Source organism: Oncorhynchus masou, chromosome 24, assembly GCF_036934945.1.
Source record: "Oncorhynchus masou masou isolate Uvic2021 chromosome 24, UVic_Omas_1.1, whole genome shotgun sequence".
Taxonomy (NCBI): Eukaryota; Metazoa; Chordata; class Actinopteri; order Salmoniformes; family Salmonidae; genus Oncorhynchus; species Oncorhynchus masou.
This window is the reverse complement of record NC_088235.1, coordinates 53268692-53292792: the sequence shown is the minus strand read 5'-3', so window position 1 is coordinate 53292792 and position 24101 is coordinate 53268692. Positions and strand designations below refer to the sequence as shown.

Here is a 24101-nt window from a genome sequence, read left to right as displayed (position 1 = left end):
ACCAATTTCGACGGAGGACACCGGGCGGACAGAGCCTCAAAAATCCTGCTCATTTCCTGGTTAAAGTTTCATCTTGGTTTCGCCTGTAGCATCAGTTCTGGGGCACCTACAGACAATATCTTTGCAGTTTTGGAAACGTCAGAGTGTCCTCTTTCCAAAGCTGTCAATTATATGCATAGTCAAGTATCTTTTTATGACAAAATATTGCACTTAAAACGGGCACGTTTTTTTATCAATAATGAAATAGCGCCCCCATAGATGTAACAGGTTAAATGTCTTGTAATGGCCTAGTCAAAGCCCAGACTTCAATCCGATTGAGAATCTGTGGTATGACTTAAAGATTGCTGTACACCAGCGGAACCCATCCAACTTGAAGGAGCTGGAGCAATTTATCCTTGAAGAATGGGCAAATATCCCAGTGCCTACATGGGCCAAGCTTATAGAGACATTCCCCCAGAGTCTTGCAGCTATAATTGCTGAAAAAGATGGCTCTACAAAGAATTGACTTTTGGGGGGTGAATAGTTACACACACTCAAGTTTTCAGTTTGTTTCACAATAAAAATATTTAGCATTTTCAAAGTGGTAGGCATGTTCTTGAAATCAATTGATACAAACCCCACAAAAGTCAATTTTAAGTCAATAGTGCACGGTGAGTTATGTGGCACTAGAAGGTTTAGAAAAGTCCCAGAATTACAAGACTAGGTGCATTTAACCTGCCTCGGCCCATAGAGACGGACCCTAAAGTTTCTATCCGATAGCCCATTCAGTGACCCAATAGAAATACCTGGAAAAATTGCATTTTAGCACTAATTAACGTCGCTGCTTGGGCTCCAAATGACCTATCGAGCCGAAACTCGGGATTCAGGGTTGCCTCAGCTAGGCCTACACATAATTTCAGAACACTGCACCTGCAGCGAGAACGTAACTACGTGTTTTAAGTTTTTATTATGGTTCAAACAGAAGCTCTGTGAATTTTGGACCTGCTCTGACATATGTGATAGTTGGCTTCTAAACGAGTTGGGCTTCTAAACGAGTTGGTGTCAGTATGTATCAGTTTGGTGTCAGAGTGATATCTTATTGAATGATGGATGCTGACTTGATGGCTGACTTTTGTCAGTTTGCAATAAGTTTAAACAGTGATGGATCCCACTACCTTGAGCCGACAACTGGTCTGGGTGGAGTATGCCCAGAACACCCTTCCCTGTTTGACCACGGAACTCTCTCCATTTGAGTGTTCTTTGGGGTATCAACCTCCACTCTTCCCGGAACAAGTGGAAGATGTCTGAGTACCCTCAGCCCAAATGTTTGTACTTGGAGAAGAGTTCAGGCGGTACTTCTCAAGACCAACTCCAGGTATCGTCGACAAGTGGACTATCGCCAGATTCCAGCTTTCCTTAACCGCATTGGGCAGAGGGTATGGCATTCCACTCGGGACCTGCCCCTGCGGCTAGAGTCCTGCAAACTGTCTCCCCGTTTCATTTGTCCTTTTCCCATCTCTAGAGTCCTTAGTTCCACTGCTGACCGTCTTGTGTTGTCCCGTACACACCGTATTCACCCTACTTTCCCTGTTTTCAGAATCAAGTCTCTGTCTCACTGTCCTTTGTCTTCTGTTTCCACGCCCATCCCTTCCCCCTTGGGTAATCGATGGCCAGCCAGCGTATATGGTGAGACGCCTTCTGAGGGTTTGACCACGGTTCAGGGGTTTCCAGTACCTGGTTGACTGGGAGGGTTAAGGCTCAGAGGAGAGGTGCTGGGTTCCTGCTAAAGACATCTTGGACCCTGCCCTCATCGCCGATTTCCACTTCCGACACCCCGGTCAGCCAGGTATGCGCCCAGGTAGGACGTGGTGTCCCTAGGGGTGGGGGGGGGGGGGGGGGTACTGTCACACCCTGATCTGTTTCACCTGTCCCTGTGATTGTCTCCACCCCCTCCAGGTGTCGCTTATTTTTCACAGTGTATTTATCCTTGTGTTTCTTGTCTCTCTGTGCCAGTTCGTCTTGTATGTTTAGTCAAGTCAACCAGTGTGTTTTCCTTTAATATTCCCTTTTGCTAGTCTTCCCAGTTTTGACCACTGCCTGACTCTGGACTACTGTCCCACCTGCCTGATCATCCTGCCTGCCCTGACCTTGAATCTGCCTTCCCTTCAGTACCTATTGGACTCTGAACTCTTTTTGACCTTGACCTCCGTCCTGTGTCTGCATCTGGGTCTCGCCTTGTGCCTTGATAGATACAATTTTCCCAGCTCTGCAGATTTTGCTGTGAGGAGGCAGAGTCATTAGATAATTTATTTTGATACTGTCCATGTGTCCATATGTAGCTAGGTTTTGTTCACAGGTCCAGGAATGGCTGAAGAATTGCAACATTTACCTAGAGGTAATGCTGCAAATAGCAATAATGGGTGATTTGAAAAGTCATAATCAATCGATTAAAAATATAATAATTATTTAACTTCTTATGGTATAGGGGACGGTTGCGTCCCACTTGGGCAAAAAACAGGGAAAATGCAGCGCAGCAAATTTTAAAAAATGATATAAAAATCAAACTTTCATTAAATCACAAATGTAAGACACTCAATTAAAGCTACACTCATTGCGAATCCAGCCAACATGTCAGATTTTAAAAAGGCTTTTCGGGTGAAAGCATAAGAAGCTATTATCTGATGATAGCACAATAGTAAACAAAGAGGGTAGCATATTTCAACCCTGCAGGCACTACACAAAACGCAGAAATAAAATATAAACATGCATTACCTTTGATGAGCTTCTTTTGTTGGCACTCCAATATGTCCCATAAACATCACAATTGATCCTTTTGTTTTATTCATTCCGTCCATATATATCCAATACATCTTTAGGTATTTTTAAACGTTAATAATCTATGAAATTGTAGACGGGTCTATCTGTGTTCAATACAGGAAGACAACAAACCATGCTACTTTTCACGTCTTGCGCACTCTCAACAGTGTTACCCAGTTCCTAGATGGCCTACTTCTTCATTGCACAAATGAATAACCTCAACCAAATACCAATAATAATAATAATTGTCCTGCCCCATGAAGTGCACCAGTCCCTCCTGCAGCAAAGCACCCCCACAACATAATGCTTCCACCCCTGTGCTTCACAGTTGGGATGGTGTTCTTTGGCTTGCAAGTCTACTCCTTTTCCCTCCAAACATAACGATGGTCATTATGTCCCAACAGTTCTATTTTTGTTTCATCAGACCAGAGGACATTTCTCCAAAAAGTATGATCTTTGACCCCATGTGCAGTTGCAAACCGTTGTCTGCCTTTTTTATGGCGGTTTTGGAGCAGTGGCTACTTCCTTGCTGAGCAGCCTTTCAGGTTATGCCGATATAGGACTCGTTCTACTGTGGATATAGATACATTTGTAACTGTTTCCCCCAGCATCTTCACAAGGTCCTTTGCTGTTGTTCTGCCAGTGATTTGCACTATTCGCAACAAAGTACATTCATCTATAGGAGACAGAACACTTCTCCTTCCTGAGCGGTATGATGGCTGCGTGATCCCATGGTGTTTATACTTGCGTACTATTGTTTGTAAAGATGAATGTGGTACCTTCAGGCAGTTGGAAATTGCTCCCAAGGATGAACCAGACTTATGGAGGTCTACAATTTTTTATGAGGTCTTAGCTGATTTCTTTTGATTTTCCCATGATGTCAAGCTAAGATGCACTGAGTTTGAAGGTAGGCCTTGACATACATCCGCAGGTACACCTCCAAATGACTCAAATTATGTAAATTAGCCATCCAGAAGCTTCTAAAGCCATGACATCCTTTTCTGAAATTTTCCAATGCACAGTCAAGTTAGTGCATGTAAATGTCTGACCCGCTGGATTTGGATACAGTGAATTTTGTTTGAAATGCACACAGTAGATGTCCTAACTGACTAGCCAAAACTATAGTTTGTTAACAAGAAATTTGTGGAGTGGTTGAAAAACGGGTTTTAATGACCCTAACGTAAGTGTATGTAAACTTCTGACGATATATATACAGTATAGATTCAAAAAAGTTACTAAAAAAGTAAGTAATGTTGAAATCCCTTAACATTTCAGCAGAATATATGTTTTATATGAATTCTTTCCTCTTTTTTTCATGGCCTACAGGCGAGGATATGGCATACAGGTAAGCATTTTTTATTGTGATGTCATCTATCTCTCATTCTCTTCTGGCTTCTTCTAATATACACAGTATCCATTATCTCACCATTTTTATCATCTTTTTTTCAACACCATTTGTCTATTTTCATTTTGACTGTCTACTCTGTTCATTGCCTCAATCTTTCCTTTTCTTTGTATTCTCCTTCATTACCTCATCTCCACCTCATTCTGTGTTTATCCTTTGTTTGTTATCTCCTCCAAATCCACTTTCCTCTCTCTATAGCCACAGCCTTTTTCGGTAGTCAAATTACCTAGTGGCCTCATGGGTGGAATCTTGTTAATATGTTTCAGAATATCATACAAAAAAATATATATATACGTATTTTTAATTCCGTTTTTTTTTCATCATGTATGTAATATAATAAAAAAAATAATATATCCCATTTAGCAGACGCTTTTGTCCAAAGCGACTTACAAGTCGGCTGGGGCCACTACTTTTACATATGGGTGGTCCCAGCGGGAATCGAACCCACGACGCTTGGCGTTGCAAGCGCCATGCTCTACCGACTGAGCCACACAGGACCCCATCAAATGGTTTTGTTGTATTTCAGTCTTCTGTGATATACAGTATATAGAGTAATATTGGGATGCAAACTCAAAATTTAACACATTTTAACTCTATAACTGAGGAAAATGTGTCTTCTTTCTTTAAGCTTATAACTATGTGTGTGAGGTTTATACTTTTGTTTCAAAGTATGTTTGTTTAAGACGACTGAGAAACACTGTGTGACCCTGATTTAGCCTTCTGCAGTAAAATATTAAACACCTCTCATCCTTTCTCCTGCTGTATCTATATCATAACATGTATATGAACTTATAAATAAACATTCTGTTTCTCCTTATCCTTCCCTCTCTAACTAATCTATGGCAGCAACAGCAACTGCTAAGGACATCCCTGCTGAGACCTGAGGTAGAAACCTTACTGCTTCTCTCAATGCATAAGGATAATTATTCAATGCTCACACTGTGCTGTTCTGCAATGTGCTGTGCTGGGTTTCTATGGTTTCGCTTTTGTATCTCTGTACTAATTTGATCTCTATGTACTTCTTCTGAAAATCAGGAGCTGTCCATGGAGTCAGGCATCGACCCAGGCCAAGACTACTACAGGGATGACTACTATAATTACGACCAAAGGTGAGTCCAAACTCCGCTGATTTTCCCATCTCTCATCAGTCTCGCTCTGATCCAGGTAATTTAATTGATGTTCACTGGTTAATTTAAAGTTGATAGTTTTGCCATTAAGACAAAATCACATTTCACAAGCCCCCGACACACACACACGCACTGAGTGATCCTTTGTGTTAGAGAGTAATGTGGGGAAATTCTAAATTATGGGTTAAGTGTAATATATTGTAATATATTTATGCAGATCATGCCTGTGTTTACCCTTTCCACTCCCACCAAATGTAATCTATTTCTCAGGCTTGAGCGGAGCATGGCCCATGAGAGCCTGGTAATTGTCTCCTCCAGTAGGGAAGAGAGGGAAGGGTACTTTGGCTTGCGTGGTACACTGCAAATCACCTAAATGGTCTAGACTCTAGAGGAAAATTACGTAATCTACAGCGATACAAACAGATGTTAACCAAATGTTGTGCATTGAACTCTCGCGGTCAGACACTCAGGGGAGTTAAGATAGTTGGAGGTGAAGCTAATCGCCTACCTGAATCCAACCGTAATGAATTGTATGAAGTGGTTCATCAATTACTAAACATATTTTAATTGCATGATCACGTAGGCCTCATCGAGGTTGTGACTTACCCTCTCATCATCCATACAAATTCTAGTTTCTGCACAGGATGCTTAGTGTGTTTGTATTACGAAGCCCTTCTGTTGAGGCTGACAGTAATTGTGTTGTGAAGACTGGTCGACTATGTGGGACAGCAGGTCCTTATTAAAGCTGCTGCTGCTGAGGTTGCTATCCCAATAATCCCAGACTGCCTTTGCTATGTTTCTATTTAAAGAGCATAGAGCAATTGAATAGCTGCCTTAAACTCTAAATCCAGCGATCATTAGCTGAATGTGGTGACCCAGCGAACTCATCTGTTCAGAAGGTGTTGCTAATGCAGATTTCCAATTGACCTTCTTCATTCAGTTTCCACATAGTCACTGGTTTAATGCAGCTGGCTTTTGGCACCCATGACAAGCGGGTTACAGATAGGACCACAATTATGTTTTGGCTTGCTATTTCAGGTCTGACGCAGATGTTGGTATGATGCTGATTGATGTCGGCCCTACATTGCACCTCATTCACCGATTCAATGTGTGGCTAATGGAGATTATGATATGGGCCTTTTAATTGTGGATTGCTCGCAGCAGTATTGTGGGCAGAATTTAGCATTTACTCCCACATACATCACATATTCAATAGTGTATTGCAGCAATGTATATCACTTCACTCTATCGTGTATTTGTACAGATTCAATTATGTAGCAGATCCGTGTTGACCCCTTCCCTCATGCATGTCATCTCACAATTTAGAGGGATGTGAGGTGTCGAGCAGAAGTCAGACCAAAATAACCATAACAACTTGACAACTTGTTGACTATGCCAATTTAAGCATGTTTTATGCACATCTACATATGTAACACAGTACATATGCAATTGTTTTATTGTTAGAGCGAGTGCTTCAAATGTCTCACATCCCTAGCGGTGTGAGCAGAAGTTGTTAGTTACTGTCACCTCTCAAAAAATATTTTGCAATGTTGGAAAGGAATTATGGTAGAAACAGCCCTTAAGCTGTTTCCCGTTTGCCGTTTGTTTTTCCTCTCAGGTATGATCTTCCTCCATATGGCAATCACAGGAAGCTTATCTCTCCCATGTACTATGAGCATGGAGAGCTGTTTATGGAGGATGACTACTACAGCCTCCATGGGTCTGAGGTACTTATTTTACTATATATATCAACAATTTGATATGATCAACAATATGATTTTGATTATCAATACTATATATCAATGTCTAGGTTTCCATCCATTGGCGACAGATTTTGATGTGAATATAAAAAAAATCTGCTGTACATGAGCGTCCCGACCCAGACCCTGACTCCCCTTAACTGCCCATCTCATCACTGCCTGGACCTCTGGCGCTTAGTGATGATTTTATGGTAGAACCAGGCTGGGAAGCAACACTACAGAACCTGTGCTGCAACCACTGCCACTAAAACTACCAGTGCCAGGAACATTACAACCGTCACTAGCACCTCTTATGGCACAAATGCTACCACTGCCACTGTCACGAGCACTTCCACGGCTCCCGAGCTGGCTAAGTGAAAAGTCAGTCGATGTGCCCTTGAGCAAGGCACTTATCCCTAATTGCTCCTTTAAGTCGCTCTGGAAAAGAATGTTTGCTAAATGACTCAAATGTAAAATAATGTTAACAGAGTTGTGTGTTTCATATCATGTTACCGTCATAGTTTTATGATAACTTGTACATTGATTGCAAGACTTTTATCTATGACCTGTTTGTATGCATGATATATTTCAGTATACATAAATACTGTTTTATCTGTGCAATAACCTCATCTTTGGCTCTCCATCTTTTGTTCTCAGCCTGGGGTGAGGATGAAGCGGCTCAAGCTGGTGGTGGAAAGCTCCACGGGAGAGGACAGCGCTCCTGAACCCCAGAGAAACTGCCTGTCTAATGTCAATCGCCACACTAACATCAATGGGAACGTCTACCTCTCTCAGAATGGGACCATTGTGCGGACCAGGAGGCCCGTGCACCCCAACAACCTCAAGGTGGGCTCCCCTGGCCACCTGGGCAAACAGTTTAAAAATCTGGAAATGCTGACTGAGACTCAGGAGAAGCTTCGTCGAAACAGCATGGGGGAACCGGTAACAGGAAATGGAATAGGTACACTTACGGGCATTACCTCCACCGTTGACATTAAACTCAGTCCTCCAGCGGGTCTCTGGGGTTCAGCATCATGCGCCTTGACAGAATTGGGTCCAAATCCAACATTGCCAAGGCACTACATGACAGAATCAGCAGAAGCAACTGTTGTGTAGATGAGCAGCAGTTGTGTTTCGAAAGAAACGTTGACGTCCCACAGCAACCACACATTATCAGAGGAGGAGGAGCTGTGCATGGGGCCTTGGAACAGCTTGCACATACCGATGACTCTATTATGACATATGGACTGCTGAGTGTTTATCTTTCTGTTGACAAAGTTGACCATGTTTTTAATGTGTTGAGAGAAGGAGCAAAATACTACTCTATGTCTCTGCTGTTTAAGCAGCAATCACTGTCCAAGACTAGCAGTATGATTGCACTAACGGTATTATTGCACTATTCTTATGAATTTGATATTTATGAGTTTTGATATGTTGATGTTTCATGTGTCTAATACATATCCCTGATATGGCTATTATACAGATCAGTGAAATGCTGTGAAGCAATTGCTTGCCTTGAAACATTTATGACAAGTAACGAATGTTGATTGGTATTATCCCTAAAAATGACCTTGAAGGTCTTTGTCACGATGGATGTTGCATAATATGTTTTATAAGCATTTTCTTGATTTGGATGTGAATGATGTCTGGAGCCGAGATACTTGATAATATAGATACATATAATTATAAGAAATTATACGTATTTTACTAAGATTGTATTTTATTTGTAAATAATTAAATATTATTGTTGATGATTTTATGTTTTAATTATATATATAAAAAATTATCTTATCAGAGTTAATTCAATTATTTTTGTCATTTTATATCGATCAGAGTAAGGAGAGAGATTTTACACTTGTAACCTATGACATAGAAGTAATGCATACATATTTGTCAATATTTCAACAACAAAAAATCATTATTAAACTATGTTGTTTTTGTCACGTTCTGACCTTAGTTCTTTTATTATGTCTTTGTTTTAGCATGGTCAGGGAGTGAGTTGGGTGTGTTGTCTATGTTCCGTTTACTATGTTGTGTTTGCGTTTGACCTGGTATGGTTCTCAATCAGAGGCAGGTGTCGTTAGTTGTCTCTGATTGAGAATCATACTTAGGTAGCCTTTTCCCACTTGTGTTTCGTGGGTGTTTATTTTCTGTTCTGTGTTTTATTTCACAGTTCAGGACTGTTCATTTGTCATTTTATTGTTTTTGTTTCCGTGTTCACTATTCGTATTAAAAATCAAGATGAACACTTACCACGCTGCGCTTTGGTCATCTCCTTCATACGACGGCCGTTAAAGTTTTAAACAGACGTGTATCTACAGAATGTGATATTTTCAATCCTTTAATTAAAACTTGATGAAAAATCTTTCTGTTTGAGATATTTTCTTAATACTTCAGGAACATGCAGATGGAAAAACACTACCAAATAATGTATTCAAGTCTACAGTAAAGTTTTAATGAGCAATACTTTGGAGCACTGGCATGAATGATAAACAGCTGCAGGTTGAATAACACAACATCTGCATGTAAGTCATGTCAAGGCACAGGTATTGTGTAGAACGCTGTTTACAAAGGCCCAATATTGAACTCTGACAAATAGTTGTTTTTGTTCTCGCATTAGCTGGTGATGTGAAAAGAAGTTATTCAAACTTGGCAGTTTTTCAGAAACTTCCTGACCTATAGTATTTTCCTACAGCCCCCTACCTTTGACTGACATTGGGATAGGTAATTGTACTGTACTGTTGAAGTTGGAAGTTTACATACACTTAGGTTGGAGACAATAATAGTTTTTTAACCACTCCACAGACGTATTGTTAACAAACTATAGTTTTGGCAAGTTGGTTAGGACATCTACTTTGTGCATGACACAAGTAATTTTTCCAAATATTGTTTACAGACAGATTATTTCACTTATTATTGTAAGGGTTTTCCTCTGGTGAAGGAGAAGCGGACCAAAATGCAGCGTGGTGGTTATTCATGTTCTTTAATAAAGGAACTAGACATGAAATAACTAACAAAACAATAACTGTGCGAAAACCTAAACAGTCCTATCTGATACAGAGACAGGAACAATCACCCACAAACACACAGTGAAACCCAGGCTACCTAAATATGGTTCCCAATAAGAGACAATGACTAACACCTGCCTCTGATTGAGAACCATATCAGGCCAGACATAGAAATAGACAAACAAGACATCCAACATAGAATGCCCACTCAGATCACACCCTGACCAACCAAAACATAGAAACATACAAAGCAAACTATGGTCAGGGTGTGACAATAATTCACTGTATCACTATTCCAGTGGGTCAGAAGTTTACATACACTAAGTTGACTGAGCCTTTAAACAGCTAGGACAATTCCAGCAAATTATATCATGGCTTTAGAAGCTTCTGATGGGCTGATTGACATCATTTGGATATATTGGAGGTGTACCTGTGTATGTATTTCAAGGCCTACCTTCAAACTCAGTGCCTCTTTACTTGACATCATGAGAAAATCAAAAGAAATCAGCAAAGACCTCAGAAAACAATTGTAGACCTCCACAAGTCTGGTTCATCCTTGGGAGCAATTTACAAACGCCTGAAGGTATCACATTCATCTGTACAAACAATAGTATGCAAGTATAAACACTAGGGGACCACGCAGCCGTCATACCACTCAGGAAGGAGATGCGTTCTGTCTCTTAGAGATGAATGTACTTTGGTGCGAAAAGTATCAATCCCAGAACAACAGCAAAGGACCTTGTGAAGATGCTGGATGAAACATGTACAACAGTATCTATATCCACAGTAAAATGAGTCCTATATCGACATAACCTGAAAGGCCGCTCAGCAAGGAAGAAGCCACTGCTCCAAAACCACCATAAAAAGCAAGACTACTGTTTGCAACTGCACATGGGGACAAAGATCGTAATTTTGGAGAAATATTCTCTGGTCTCATGATACAAAATTAGAGATTTTTGGCCATAATGACCATCATTATGTTTGGAGGGAAAAGGGGGAGGCTTGCAAGCCGAAGAATTACCATCCCAACCGTGAAGCACAGAGGTGGAAGCATCATGTTGTGGGGGTGCTTTGCTGCAGCAGGGACTGGTGCACTTCACAAAATAGATGGCATCATGAGGTAGGAAAATTATGTGGATATATTGAAGCAACATCTCAAGACATCAGTCAGGAAGTTAAAGCTTGGTCACAAATGGATCTTCCAAATGGACAATGACCCCAAGCATGCTTCCAAAGTTGTGACAAAATGGCTTCAGGACAACAAAGTCAAGTTATTGGAGTGGCCATGCCTATATAAAAAATGTGTGAGCAGAACTGAAAAAGCGTGTGCGAGCAAAGGAGGCCTACAAACACGACTCAGTTACACCAGCTCTGTCAGGAGGAATGGGCCAAAATTCACCCAACATATTGTGGGAAACTTGTGGAAGGCTCCCAACACTTTTGAACCAAGTTAAACAATTTAAAGGCAATGCTACCAAATGCTAATTGAGTGTATGTAAACTTCTGACCCACTGGGAATGTGATGAAAGAAATACAAGCTGAAATAAATAATTCTCTCTACTATTATTCTGACATTTCACATTCTTAAAATAAAAGTGGTAATCCTAATTGACCTAAAACAGGGAATTGTTACTAGGATTAACTATCAGGAATTGTGAAAAACTGAGTTTAAAGGTATTTGGCTAAGGTGTATGTAAACTTCCGACTTCAACTGTATAATGGCTGGTTAAAACCGCATTCCAGCCGGTGTCTATTCCACGAGTTACCACCGGCTAAAGCTATGACGTTGAAATGCCTATTTACTTTGTTCCATCTCACTGTGCAATCTACTGTTTTATCAGCCCAGCCAGGCAATTTATAAACTTGATCTTCACTATAAAATGCATTGAGACATTATATCCTATTTCTTTACACTGGCATTTGATTTTCAACACCAGAGATTTGTCTAAACATTGCTGTCTCTCTCTCTCTGATATTTGCATCATTGTTTCAAATTTTGAAAGTCGATCTCCAGCTGTCCCATAGTATTGAACATGTCTGGAGTCATGATGAGACAGATTTTCTCAGCCAGTTGTTATCATGAATCGGCTGGCATTATATTATGGATTGTGGAAGGACCACCAGAGGGCAGGCTGGGCTCACGGATAGTAGCCCAACAAGGCATTGGAGACAAGTTAACCAGAGGCAATTAAGCACTGCTGACGGTACTATTTACATATTCTCCTTCCCCTATGAGAGAGAGTATGGAACCAGCAGAGAGGTCTCTGGAAGATGTCCACAGAGACAGAGGAGATATCCATGAAGAACCTCTAAGACGGTGACAATCCCGTGACTTTTGTTGTAGTTTAAAGAAAATCGTATTGTGTTCCTGTTTGATCTGGAGAAGAAGATGTATGTTTTTTTCCTTGGGAGATTTTAATTGATTATGTTGGAGTGTTTGTGTTGACAAAATGCCCTCAATAGAGAACTGTTCAATCAAGAAAACCTACTCCTGACTCGTTTATTCCACCTTTCCGCTTTAGAGTGACACCCAATTACTTGGTCCGCTCACAGGATAGACACTAAGAAATTTCAATAGAAACCGGTCTTTTCTGCTTCAGTTTGAAGTGATTAACTGTTTTTGGCTAGCTTCTCTGAACAACATTGTCCTGACGAGAGAGCACATTTTCTATGCCAGGTAAAATCACGTATCATTAGCTCATTGCTATGGATGTATCCAAATAACTGTCACTAGAAAACAGCTTAAACAAAGACACATGCAGTTATTTTGCTGTTATTCTTGCTGCACTGTTTGATGTGATTGTAAATTAGCCATATTTGGCTAGCTAGCAGGCAAGGGTTAAGAACGTTACGAGCCAGTTTGGCTATGGAACATTTTGAACGAATGACTGGGTCACGTCCATAGATCCAGAACAAAAAATAGTGAATGTTTGGGTCGCGTCTGGCAAACAAACTGATAGAATGAACGACCAGCCTGCTTGGGAAGCAACTCTAGATTTGTCTTGGGACTATATCTTGTGGATGAAAGGATGAAATAGTATTAATACATTCATCAAAATAATGTCTTTAATGAAAGAGGCTCCTCTGTCCTCCACTCGTTACCTGTATTAATGACACCTGTTTGAACTTGTTATCAGTATAAAAGACACCTGTCCACAACCTCAAACAGTCACACTCCAAACTCCACTATGGCCAAGACCAAAGAGCTGTCAAAGGACACCAGAAACAAAATTGTAGTCCTGCACCAGGCTGGGAAGACTGAATCTGCAATAGGTAAGCAGCTTGGTTTGAAGAAATCAACTGTGGGAGCAAATATTAGGAAATGGAAGACATACAAGACCACTGATAATCTCCCTCGATCTTGGGGCTCCACGCAAGATCTTACCCCGTGGGGTCAAAATGATCACAAGAACGGTGAGCAAAAATCCCAGAACCACACGGGGGGACCTAGTGAATGACCTGCAGAGAGCTGGGACCAAAGTAACAAAGCCTACCATCAGTAACTCACTACGCCGCCAGGGACTCAAATCCCGCAGTGCCAGACGTGTCCCCCTGCTTAAGCCAGAACATGTGCAGGCCCGTCTGAAGTTTGCTGGAGAGCATTTGGATGATCCAGAAGAAGAAGATTGGGAGAATGTCATACGGACAGATGAAACCAAAATATAACTTTTTGGTAAAAACTCAACTTGTCTTGTTTGGAGGACAAAGAATGCTGAGTTGCATCCAAAGAACACCATACTTACTGTGAAGCATGGGGGTGGAAACATTATGCTTTGGGGCTGTTTTTCTGCAAAGGGACCAGGACGACTGATCCGTGTAAAGGAAAGAATGAGTGGGGCCATGTATCATGAGATTTTGAGTGAAAACCTCCTTCCATCAGCAAGGGCATTGAAGATGAAACGTGGCTGGGTCTTTCAGGATGACAATGATCCCAAACACACTGCCTGGGCAACGAAGGAGTGGCTTCTTAAGAAGCATTTCAAGGTCCTGGAGTGGCCTAGCCAGTCTCCAGATCTCAACCCCATAGAAAGTCTTTGGAGGGAGTTGAAAGTTCGTGTTGCCCAGCAACAGCCCCAAAACATCACTGCTCTAGAGGAGATCTGCATGGAGGAATGGGCCAATATACCAGCAACAGTGTGAACCTTGTGAAGATTTACAGAAAACGTTTGAGCTCTGTCATTGTCAACAAAGGGTATATAACAAAGTATTGAGATAAACTTTTGTTATTGACCAAATACTTATTTTCCACTATAATTTGCAAATAAATTCATTAAAAATCCTACATTGTGATTTTCTGGATTTTTTTCTCATTTTGTCTGTCATAGTTGAAGTGTACCTATGATAAAAATTACAGTCCTCTCTCATCTTTTTAAGTGGGAGAACTTGCACAATTGGTGGCTGACTAAATACTTTTTGCCCCACTGTATGTGAATAGCATACTTTGAAGCTAAAACCATGGTAAATTTCCATGATTCAGATCTATACCATGGTATAAATGATGCCATACCATGGCAAAATTTAGGTGCAATGGAAGTACCATGGTAGTACCATCATACTTCTGGGCTAAAACCATGGTACATTTCCATTACAGACTATAACATGGTATCAGTAAAAGTACCATAGTAGTACCATGGTATGAATGAAAGTATGAATAAAAATGTTTGTAAGGGCAGACGAGGAGCATAATGAATGTCATATTTGCTCATCAAGATTTTTTTTCTTTTTAAAAACGTCCTGTTACGGCAGCTGATCACATCTAGTTCCAGTCACCCAAACAAGTTTTATTACAGTGAGTGTCATTCTCACAGTTGTAATGCTAAGACTGCCTCCATCGGACAAGGGCTGTTGTCAAGTGCATTATAAGTACCATTATGGTTCTGTTTGTCTTATTTTTGTTAATATGAATCACAAATTATTCACTTACCTTTACATACTTATTAAGTCTATAACCACATTAAAAATGACGTGTTAGCCTGCTGGATAAATGTTATGTTTTGTGCCTTACATGTTAGGGCATACCTGAGAACTCTCTAGAACATGCTCACAAGAAGCCACAAGATGTCGCCTCAAGCTTTATAATGACAGAGACTGCTGTTGGCCCGACGAACCATGAAATTGCACTACACTACCAAGATAAATAATTTGGACCATGTCTACACAAAATAAAACATTTTCTAATATGTTACTATTTACCTATTTAGCACTTCATATTTAACACTTCATAATCAATATATTGATTCACTTTAGTAAATGCTGCCAACGTAGTTAGTAGGTGGGCATGGTAATTATTCCGCCACTATGGCCTATTTATTGCCTACCTCCCTTACCTCATTTGTACACACTGTATATAGACTTCATCTCTATTGTTTTATTGCCTGTATGTTTGTTTATTCCATGTGTAACTCTGTTGTTGTTTGTGTCACACTGCTTTGCTTTATCTTGGCTAGGTCGCAGTTGTAAATGAGAACTTGTTCTCAACTAGTCAATCTGGTTAAATAAAGGTGAAATAATACAAATTAAAAATGTAACATTTTTGGAGAGTCGAGGGTTGCCTCTTCTGAATAACCGGATGCAATGTCGAGCAATACCAATACACTGTATAGTGTCTGTACTGTTGATGTGAAGGGCTACTTTTCATTACCAAGCGGAGACATGAGTTACAGTGATGATTAAGCATTTAAGTATCAAAATACCTCTGTCAACAATTCAAAGGAACTGAAATGGATGAGCAATGTAATTGACAAAATGGTAGATGCATCAAAGTATATTTTGCCCAGGTGGGTTTGAGGGTAGGTCACAGTATTTCACTTAGGTTCGTGTGTTGTAATATTCCTCATTTAGTTAATATTCTTCATGTAGTTCTGGTCTCTGAACATGTGATGTTTTCTGGATGTGGCTCAGCATTGGGGAACATCAAGTTCCAGGGAATGTTCACGATGTGAGCTGGTTTTGTTCCATGTTTGTAAAGATGGAAAAAGTTGTTTACTTCAAGTATATTTATTCTTGAACAAGTAAATATAGCTGAACTTACTTATTTATTTTTGTTTAGTTGGAAAATATGAGTAAAAAAAAGACACACCATCATCTCAGCTTGCCCTGCACCAGAAAATAACTCTAGAATACAAAAATACAGAAAATATAAGAAACTCTGAGGAGACTCATTATACAGTAACTGGAATGATTTGGATATTGCTGTAATGTGTTTAAGAGGTACTTATTTCATATCTAGGTCCTTTTATCAGTAGCATATGATACCCTTGTTAGACAGTTATGACTGCTGTGCAGACCCCTCAATAAATATCAGCTACTGCTGTTCTTTCACTACATGCGGATCATCTGAGCAGTATAATTAGCTGAAATTCTGTAATTAGTAAGGTGTTCAGTATATCAAAGTGCTAGGGTCCTCTCCTGCTTAAAGAATGCTGTCATAGGCCCATGAGTCAGAAGTTTTTGCATAGTAGACATCAGTGGAGGCTGCTGAGGGGAGGATGAGTCCTAGTAATAGCTGGAATAGAGCAAATGGAACTGCATGTTTGATGTATTTGATGCCATTCCACCAATTCCGCTCCAGCCATTACCATGAGCCCGTCCTCCCAAATTAAGGAGCCACCAACCTCCTGTGGTAGACATATTCAGTTGTTTGTGGCAAAAGACAGACAGCTTAAAGAGCGACTGCCTTTTAAAATGCAACAAATCCCCTTGAAAATAACCTATGTGGCATCAAAACGAGTCAGAAACATTTATGCTAGTGTCAAAATTGACTACAAAATGTAAAATAGGATAATATTGGTCATAAATGGAGTTTGGAACATCTGTGAGCCACAACAGGTAAATGAAGGTTGGGGTTTGATTTTGACGATGTCCATTTGGCCACTTTAATGTGACAAACAGCTGTGGTAATTGCTCTCTCAATTTCTTGAGTTATCTTAGATTCATTCTGGGGATTTTGAGAGAGTGAAATAGGCATCTGCGTCTTCAGAGTCTCATGAGGGACAAACTTTATCAACCGAATCAGGAATTGGTCAGGAAACACACCTCGAAGACTGAAATCTTGTTTTTCTAATGAGAAATAGAAACACACGTGCCAATAGCCATGTTCAGTGGCTCTTTAAGCATAGATTGTTGAAGACCGTGGTCGATAATGTATTTATTTTCTCACTATAGGGGAACCTAAGTATCTAAGAGGAAAACGGATGCTGTTTAGTAAAAGTGCACTGTTGCCTTGTGAAAAACAGTTGGTTCAACTTGAATGAAACATACTGTAATGTTTAGTTTGTCTAGTTTGTCCATGGAAAACTAATTTTCCATTAGTATTGAAATTGTCGTAGTTATTATCTGGTTCTCAACCTACTGTGAGATTGGGTTCCTCAGAAGAGGAGCAAAGAGGGACAGGAAGAATATTTAATACGTGGTGACTGGTTTCTTCCTTGTCCCTGCATATGATTCACACAATTCTGATTGGTCAGATGGTCCACAAACTGGCCTCAAGACATCTAAAGGCTGAATCAGTCTCTTAGAAGGTAAAGATATGAAGAGGTAGAAACTTCAAACTTCCACCCTCTAGAATCAGTGCTGAGTACCATTTGGTTTTATAATGCCAGGGCCTTGTCCACTATAATCAGTAAAATAAAAGTTTTGGCTGTGAAATTTGCCTTAATTGAGTAATGTCAGCAGCTTTCCCGGTTGCATCATTTGAGTGTTTATAGCTGCCCTATTGTGGTGGTTGCTTTAACTGCCTAGAATGTGGGGTTTATTCAATGTTTGTTTACTTAAGACTCTGGACACTGTTGTTTCTCTTCCTTTTAATGGCTGAGATTAAAATGTTCACAATGTTCTTTTTCCTCTGCGATGTGCTATAGTAGTTGTTGGATTACTATGTCCTGTTTCAAGTAGGATTCTGATTCTCCTCTTCTCACATTCAACTTATCTGAGCTATTTACTGAGATTCAGGTGCTTAGACGGAGTAGATGCAAGTCCATCATCATCTCCTAATTTCCACTTGCTATTTAGGACTATGTCCCTCCAAAATAAGTATCTCCTTTACTGCGGTATGAGCGATCTAGGGACTTTGTGAGTAATTTGTGAGTAATTTCAGGATATTAGGATGTCACAAATACTTTTGTTTTTACGACTCACCAGCTCCATCGTCAGCTGTGTGTATTTGAGATATAAACCATTTGAGATGTAAAGTTGCATTCATGAGTTTTATTGACAAATGTCAATAAACGAATAAGGTCCGCCAAGCAAAGAACTGATAAAAGTTAATTTACGAATGCTGTAAGTACAGACATGGTTTGCTCAGTGGGACATTAATATCCAGCTAGTCAGTGACAACTGTGAGTTTGGAGTTTGTGACAGCAACTATTTGAGCTTATTACAATATTATAGACAATGTGTGCTAGAAGAACCTCTTACCTTCTAACAACTCTTGTGTGTCTTGTGAGCATCATAGAGCAAAACATGTGCATGTTTGTGGGAGACTCACCTTTTCATAGATGGGTCCAGTGGCAACCTGTCATCCAGGGCAGGTGGGGCAGAGCCCCACACTTTTGGGTGAAAAATAAATAAAACAGTCACATTTTTTGGGTGACTTTTTGTTTTGCTTGTTATATTGGCATTAATACGTGACACATATCAGTTTGCAAACAATATATATAAAAAAGTGTAACTGAGTTAATAAAGCCACATACAAACATGGTCTCTTTTTTGCTTTCTTGGGTATGGCAGCTCCAAAATGCAGGTGTTTCAGCCTAGCTGAGTGATTTCTGTGGTGGGGCTAGCCAGCCAGAATATACAGAGCGTTGCACCCGATTGGCTCAGTTTTCTGTCATGATTGGCTCTGTCAATCATGGGACAGTACGTCATCCACAATTCTAAGGTTAGCTTGAAAATGTTAGCCCCTTGGGATCTGCCATACAGTTATATTAGCAGTGCACATCCAAGATGGCTCAAGGTCATTGGCCACAGATAGAATGACATCAAATCACGTTATATCCACAGTAGCTTTGTTTGGACTGATCATGTCAACATCTTACTTTCAAAGTCTTAGCTCGCAGTCATCATCAGTTGTCATCAAGTCAAAAATCTACTGGCAAATCCTTTTAAAGCCATTCTAAACATGTATTCACACCATCTGTCATTCATGGCATTTTATCTTTCAATTGCAACAGTTCTCAAGGCGAAAAAGGTATGTGCAACAGTCTATCAACAATTTTATCCAACCCGTCAGCATCTGATTGAGCACACTTGAGCACACTTAGTTGGTTTGGTGTGGGACAGAGTGTTGTGTCCTGTGCTAAAAACACTTTGGGGAGGAGTGGAATGACAACCCTGAGGTATCATTCTCCTCTCCCTGTGTTTGAACTTCGATTATTCTACTCTGATTATCCGTCTCCCTTTTCTACCTTCTATCAGTTTCTTTTGCTGTGGCTTCTTAGGCCCATTTTTCGTCTTCCTCCCTCAGTTCCCGCTGTTCTTGGAGAATTTTCAATTGATGCTGCTGCTTTTGAATACGTTCCTCAACGTTCCTCAATGCATTGTTATGGGAACAAACAGTGGCAACCAAACATGCAAAATCATCATCCTCCTCTCCATGAGCTGGAGGAGGAGGTGTAGGAAAATTGGGGGGATATTGCAATTTTAGGTGTTCCAGTGGAGAATGTAAAACCACTGGTGGTGGGGGTTGAGGCTGAGTAGGGGGAGCTGAGGCAGGGGTCGGTTTATCTGTGCCTTGCAGCTTCACGAAAGGCTTTGATTAACGTGGCAATGTTATTTGTCACCGTAAGTGGTTTTAAAAGTACAGAAGATACGCCAATCTTAGTTTGAGACTTTATTTCCCTGACCTAATAGACACTCATACAATGCTTTGACCTTATCTTTATCAAAAGATCCATAAAGGGACCACTCTGAACACTTCTCAGAATCATTTTCATACCACTTACAGTACATCTATGTATGGGTGCTCAAGTTATATTTTCCTCGCTGGATCAGCACCTTCAGTGGTGCACTTAGAGGGGTTTGGCACTAATGCTTTCTAATTGTCTTCTTAAACCGTATACGTACATGTAACGGCTTTCGTCTGGTGGAAGAGACATGTTTAATGACGAATGAAAAAATGAACAATACAAAACAACAAACGGACCGTGAAGACCTATACAGCCTATCTGGTGACAATAAACACAGAGACAGGAACAATCACCCACTAAATACTAAAAGAATATGGCTGCCTAAATATGGTTCCCAATCAGAGACAACAATAATCACCTGACTGATTGAGAACCGCCTCAGGCAGCCATAGACTACGCTATACACCCCCAAGACAAAACACACCACAAAAAACCCATGTCACACCCTGGCCTGACCAAATAAATGCAGACAAACACAATATACTTCGACCAGGGCGTGACAGTACACCACATCTCTAATAACCTCTTATACACAGATTCAATTCAATCTTTCTTTATCTCACTAAGTCTCTCAACCAACACAAGTCTACCGGACCGCTGGTCTATCACTTTCTCACATGTATATATATGATAAATATTATTGATTGTAAGTCAGTTACCTTAGATTTACCCCTTTGGATCAATTTCCTTAGATCCCCTGAACCAGTTCCATTAGGTTCTCTAAACCAGATTCCTTAGGTTTTACTCCCGTTGATCAATGTTAACCTTGGATCAATTTCCTTAGATCCCCTGAACCAGTTCCATTACGTTCTCTAAACCAGATTCCTTAGGTTTTACTCCCGTTGATCAATGTTAACCTTGGATCAATTTCCTTAGATCCCCTGAACCAGTTCCATTAGGTTCTCTAAACCAGATTCCTTAGGTTTTACTCCCGTTGATCAATGTTAACCTTGGATCAATTTCCTTAGATCCCCTGAATCAATTTTTAAACATATTTAATACCAGCAGCTGCAGGGCAAATCCATATCTGATTTTACAGGGAAGAACTCAAAGTGTAAATGGTTACATGTCCCTTATATAGTGTTAGGTGATAATACAATCGCATTGTTATTTTATACAAGCAACAGTTGTGGCTTTGTGTTAGGCTGCAGAGATACTGCACCAGGAGTCCATGAAAGGCATAACATCACAGTCCAACATAGAACATACACTACCTTTCAAAAGTTTGTCCAAAAGTTTGGGGTCACTTAGAAATGTCCTTGTTTTTGAAAGAAAAAAAAAAAAATTGTCCAGTAAAATAACATAAAATTGATCAGAAATACAATGTAGACATTGGTAATGTTGTAAATGACTATTGTAGCTGGAAAAGGCCGATTTTTAATGTAATATCTACATAGGCGTACAGATTCCCATTATCAGCAACCATCACTCCTGTGTTCCAATGGCACGTTATGTTAGCTAATCCAAGTTTATCATTGCAAGTTACAACAGCTCACCCCAAATTCTGCCACCACAACACACACACACACACACTTCACTAGAAATGTAGAGTAATTGAGGGGTTTGAGTAGTTTTTGGTTCATTAACAGTAGATGCTGTTTTATGTCTGGGACTGAGACACACCTGATTAGCTGTCTGTGACTCTGGCAAAGCCATACATGTTTGCTGACAGAGGACATTGCAATCAATGCTGTGGTCATGTTTTAATCCTGTTCCACAGAAAGACACTATATTGGTTATATTGTCATGTTTCTATTGGATTTGCATGGCTTAAATAAATGTTTTGGTGTTAAGTTTAAAATGACTTCAATCAAACACTGATGGACTCTGTGTAAACAACCAGAAGACATGGTTGGCCAAATATTACATCACCACAGCCAGTGGAGAATCCTCAGAAAAAAACCATGACGTGTGTTATGGGTCCCGTTTCCATAGCAACAGGTCCAAACCCCTAATATGTGATAATTCGCTATTATGAGTAACTCAAAATAATTCTGCTGAAGTCTTATATATAAAAATATATTATATATAGTAGATATATATTTACTCCTTCAGTCTGACACAGTAAACTACTTTCAGATCCAGTGTTTCCTGTCGATCTGATACAAAACTGAAAGGTAAAGTGATGAGAGTTGTTTCAGCTGTTAACAGATTATTACCACACACTGCTCTGTGTGAATGTGCTCATCACAGCCAGACGGCTTAGTTGTGGTTTGGAGCATCTGTGTGGTGCGTTGCAAAGAAGACAGGAATGAGGGAGGGAGGGCAAACCCGAGCACCACTCTAAGCCCTCAGTTTTTCCATCACCAATGTCGCCGCTACAGTGCTTATAGTGCTTTAAAACAGAGCCAGGGGACAGAGGGACCAAGAGACAGACAGACAGACAGACAGACAGACAGACAGACAGACAGACAGACAGACAGACAGACAGACAGACAGACAGACAGACAGACAGACAGACAGACAGACAGAGAGACAGACAGAGAGAGAGAGAGAGAGAGAGAGACAGAGAGAGAGAGAGAGAGACAGAGACAGAAAGGGGAGCCACCAGTCTTGAGGCTAGTGGATGACTTATGAGGCTGATGATTTGGTCTGGCTCGGCTTTAATGGGGCTGGGCTGGTGACGGACGGACGGGAGGCACTTGAGGAGGATTGGTGGGACTTTGAAAATAGCCTGGTTCAAACCTGCGGTCTATTCCGAGTCCCCCTCCCCGCCCCACATACAAGTGTGGTGTTCATTTACAAGGCTGTTTAACTGTGTAGCGGTTCACGTGGTGGACTGACACTAGACAACAGCAGCGTAATATCCTGACCTTTAAACCCAGCTCTAATGGTTGCTTTAGTGCGAGCAGCAGGCACTAGGAGAGGCGCCTACGCGTCTTTTCATAGGGTCCCTCTGAGTAACATATCAGCTCACACATCTATGGGCCACCGTCCAAGGCTTTATTAGTACCTGCTTATGTGGCTGTGGCGCCACTGCTTTTAGGCATGGCTCTGTGACAGTAGGAACATGTATGTTAGTGACCTATTAGACTGATGTAACTATGATTTTTGGATGTGAATGTCTTATTAATATCAGTGACTGTGGCGCCTGTGACATTTGAATCGTAACTAGAGGACTGGGGATTTAGAGTGAGGCATTTTAGACCATTTTAGGCCTTGCAATTGGTTGCTTGACTCAATCGGATAGAGATGTTCGTCTTAATGTTAAGATCATTTCCAGTCTCATCCTTGCAATTCAGAACAGAACCATTTCATGCAGAATCTCTCCCTGTTATACCTCTGTGGTAAGTTAATAGCACTTGTGAATGTTGTTGGGCAAATTTACAGTATATGCAAAATGAGAACAAACATACACTAAGCACAACGACACCTGGGTAAACAGGACATTTATGACTGTATACCTTTCTGTGTGGGCCCGCAAGCCCACGCAATTAGACTCCCACGCAAGATTATCACTCAAACTTCTCACATTGCTCAACCCAGGCCCCCAAAGAGAAAACTATTTACTTTTGGATCAACACTGGCAAGTATGCATTGAAAATGACCTAAAATGCCCAATTCCAAACAAACGTTTACTATTGTCTTTCAATATTTTGGGGTTGGAAATTGAAGATTTGATGGCATTGGATTAGAATAAGCTTAAGCATAATGGTGGAAAAAACATTCAACCTACCAGAGGGCTAGGTGGGACAGAGGGAAAAGAGTGAGCAAGTTATCAAATTAGAATCTATCCACCCTTGGAGAACAGTCTCCTATGGTCTTCTTCACATGCTGGTTCCTGGATTGCTTCCACAAGAGGTTGGTGGCACCTTAATTGGGGAGGACGGGCTCATAGTAATTGCTGGAACAAAATTAATGGAATGGTATCAATCTTGTTTTCCTGTTTGTTAGTGAGCACCGGCTGAAAAGTGGTTGAAATGTGGTCAGTTCGCCAAGGCCTTAATTTCAACGTCCACAGAAGTAGATTTTGGTCCAGTCCGGACCAGCCTTGATTTATTGCCCAAAAATAGGCGTCTATCATTGGTTCCGATTTGGTCCGGTCTGGCCCTGATTTGGTCCAGACTTGGTTCAGTTTTGGTCCGTACCTGCCTTGATTCAGCCCAAACACGGTTCAGATT

At 40.6% G+C, this 24101-nt stretch overlaps 1 protein-coding gene across 1 annotated transcript in view; it reads left to right on the top strand.

The window, feature by feature from the left end:
- Positions 1-9421, top strand: part of LOC135511400 (protocadherin-15-like) — a 268288-nt gene extending 258867 nt beyond the window's left edge. Inside the window, exons 33-37 of the mRNA XM_064932924.1 lie at positions 4123-4141; positions 5048-5086; positions 5237-5310; positions 6947-7055; positions 7725-9421. Of these exons, the coding sequence (XP_064788996.1) occupies positions 4123-4141; positions 5048-5086; positions 5237-5310; positions 6947-7055; positions 7725-8183 (700 nt within the window). The 3' untranslated portion in view covers positions 8184-9421. The remainder of the gene's footprint in view (positions 1-4122; positions 4142-5047; positions 5087-5236; positions 5311-6946; positions 7056-7724) is intronic.
- Positions 9422-24101: the final 14680 nt, after the last annotated feature.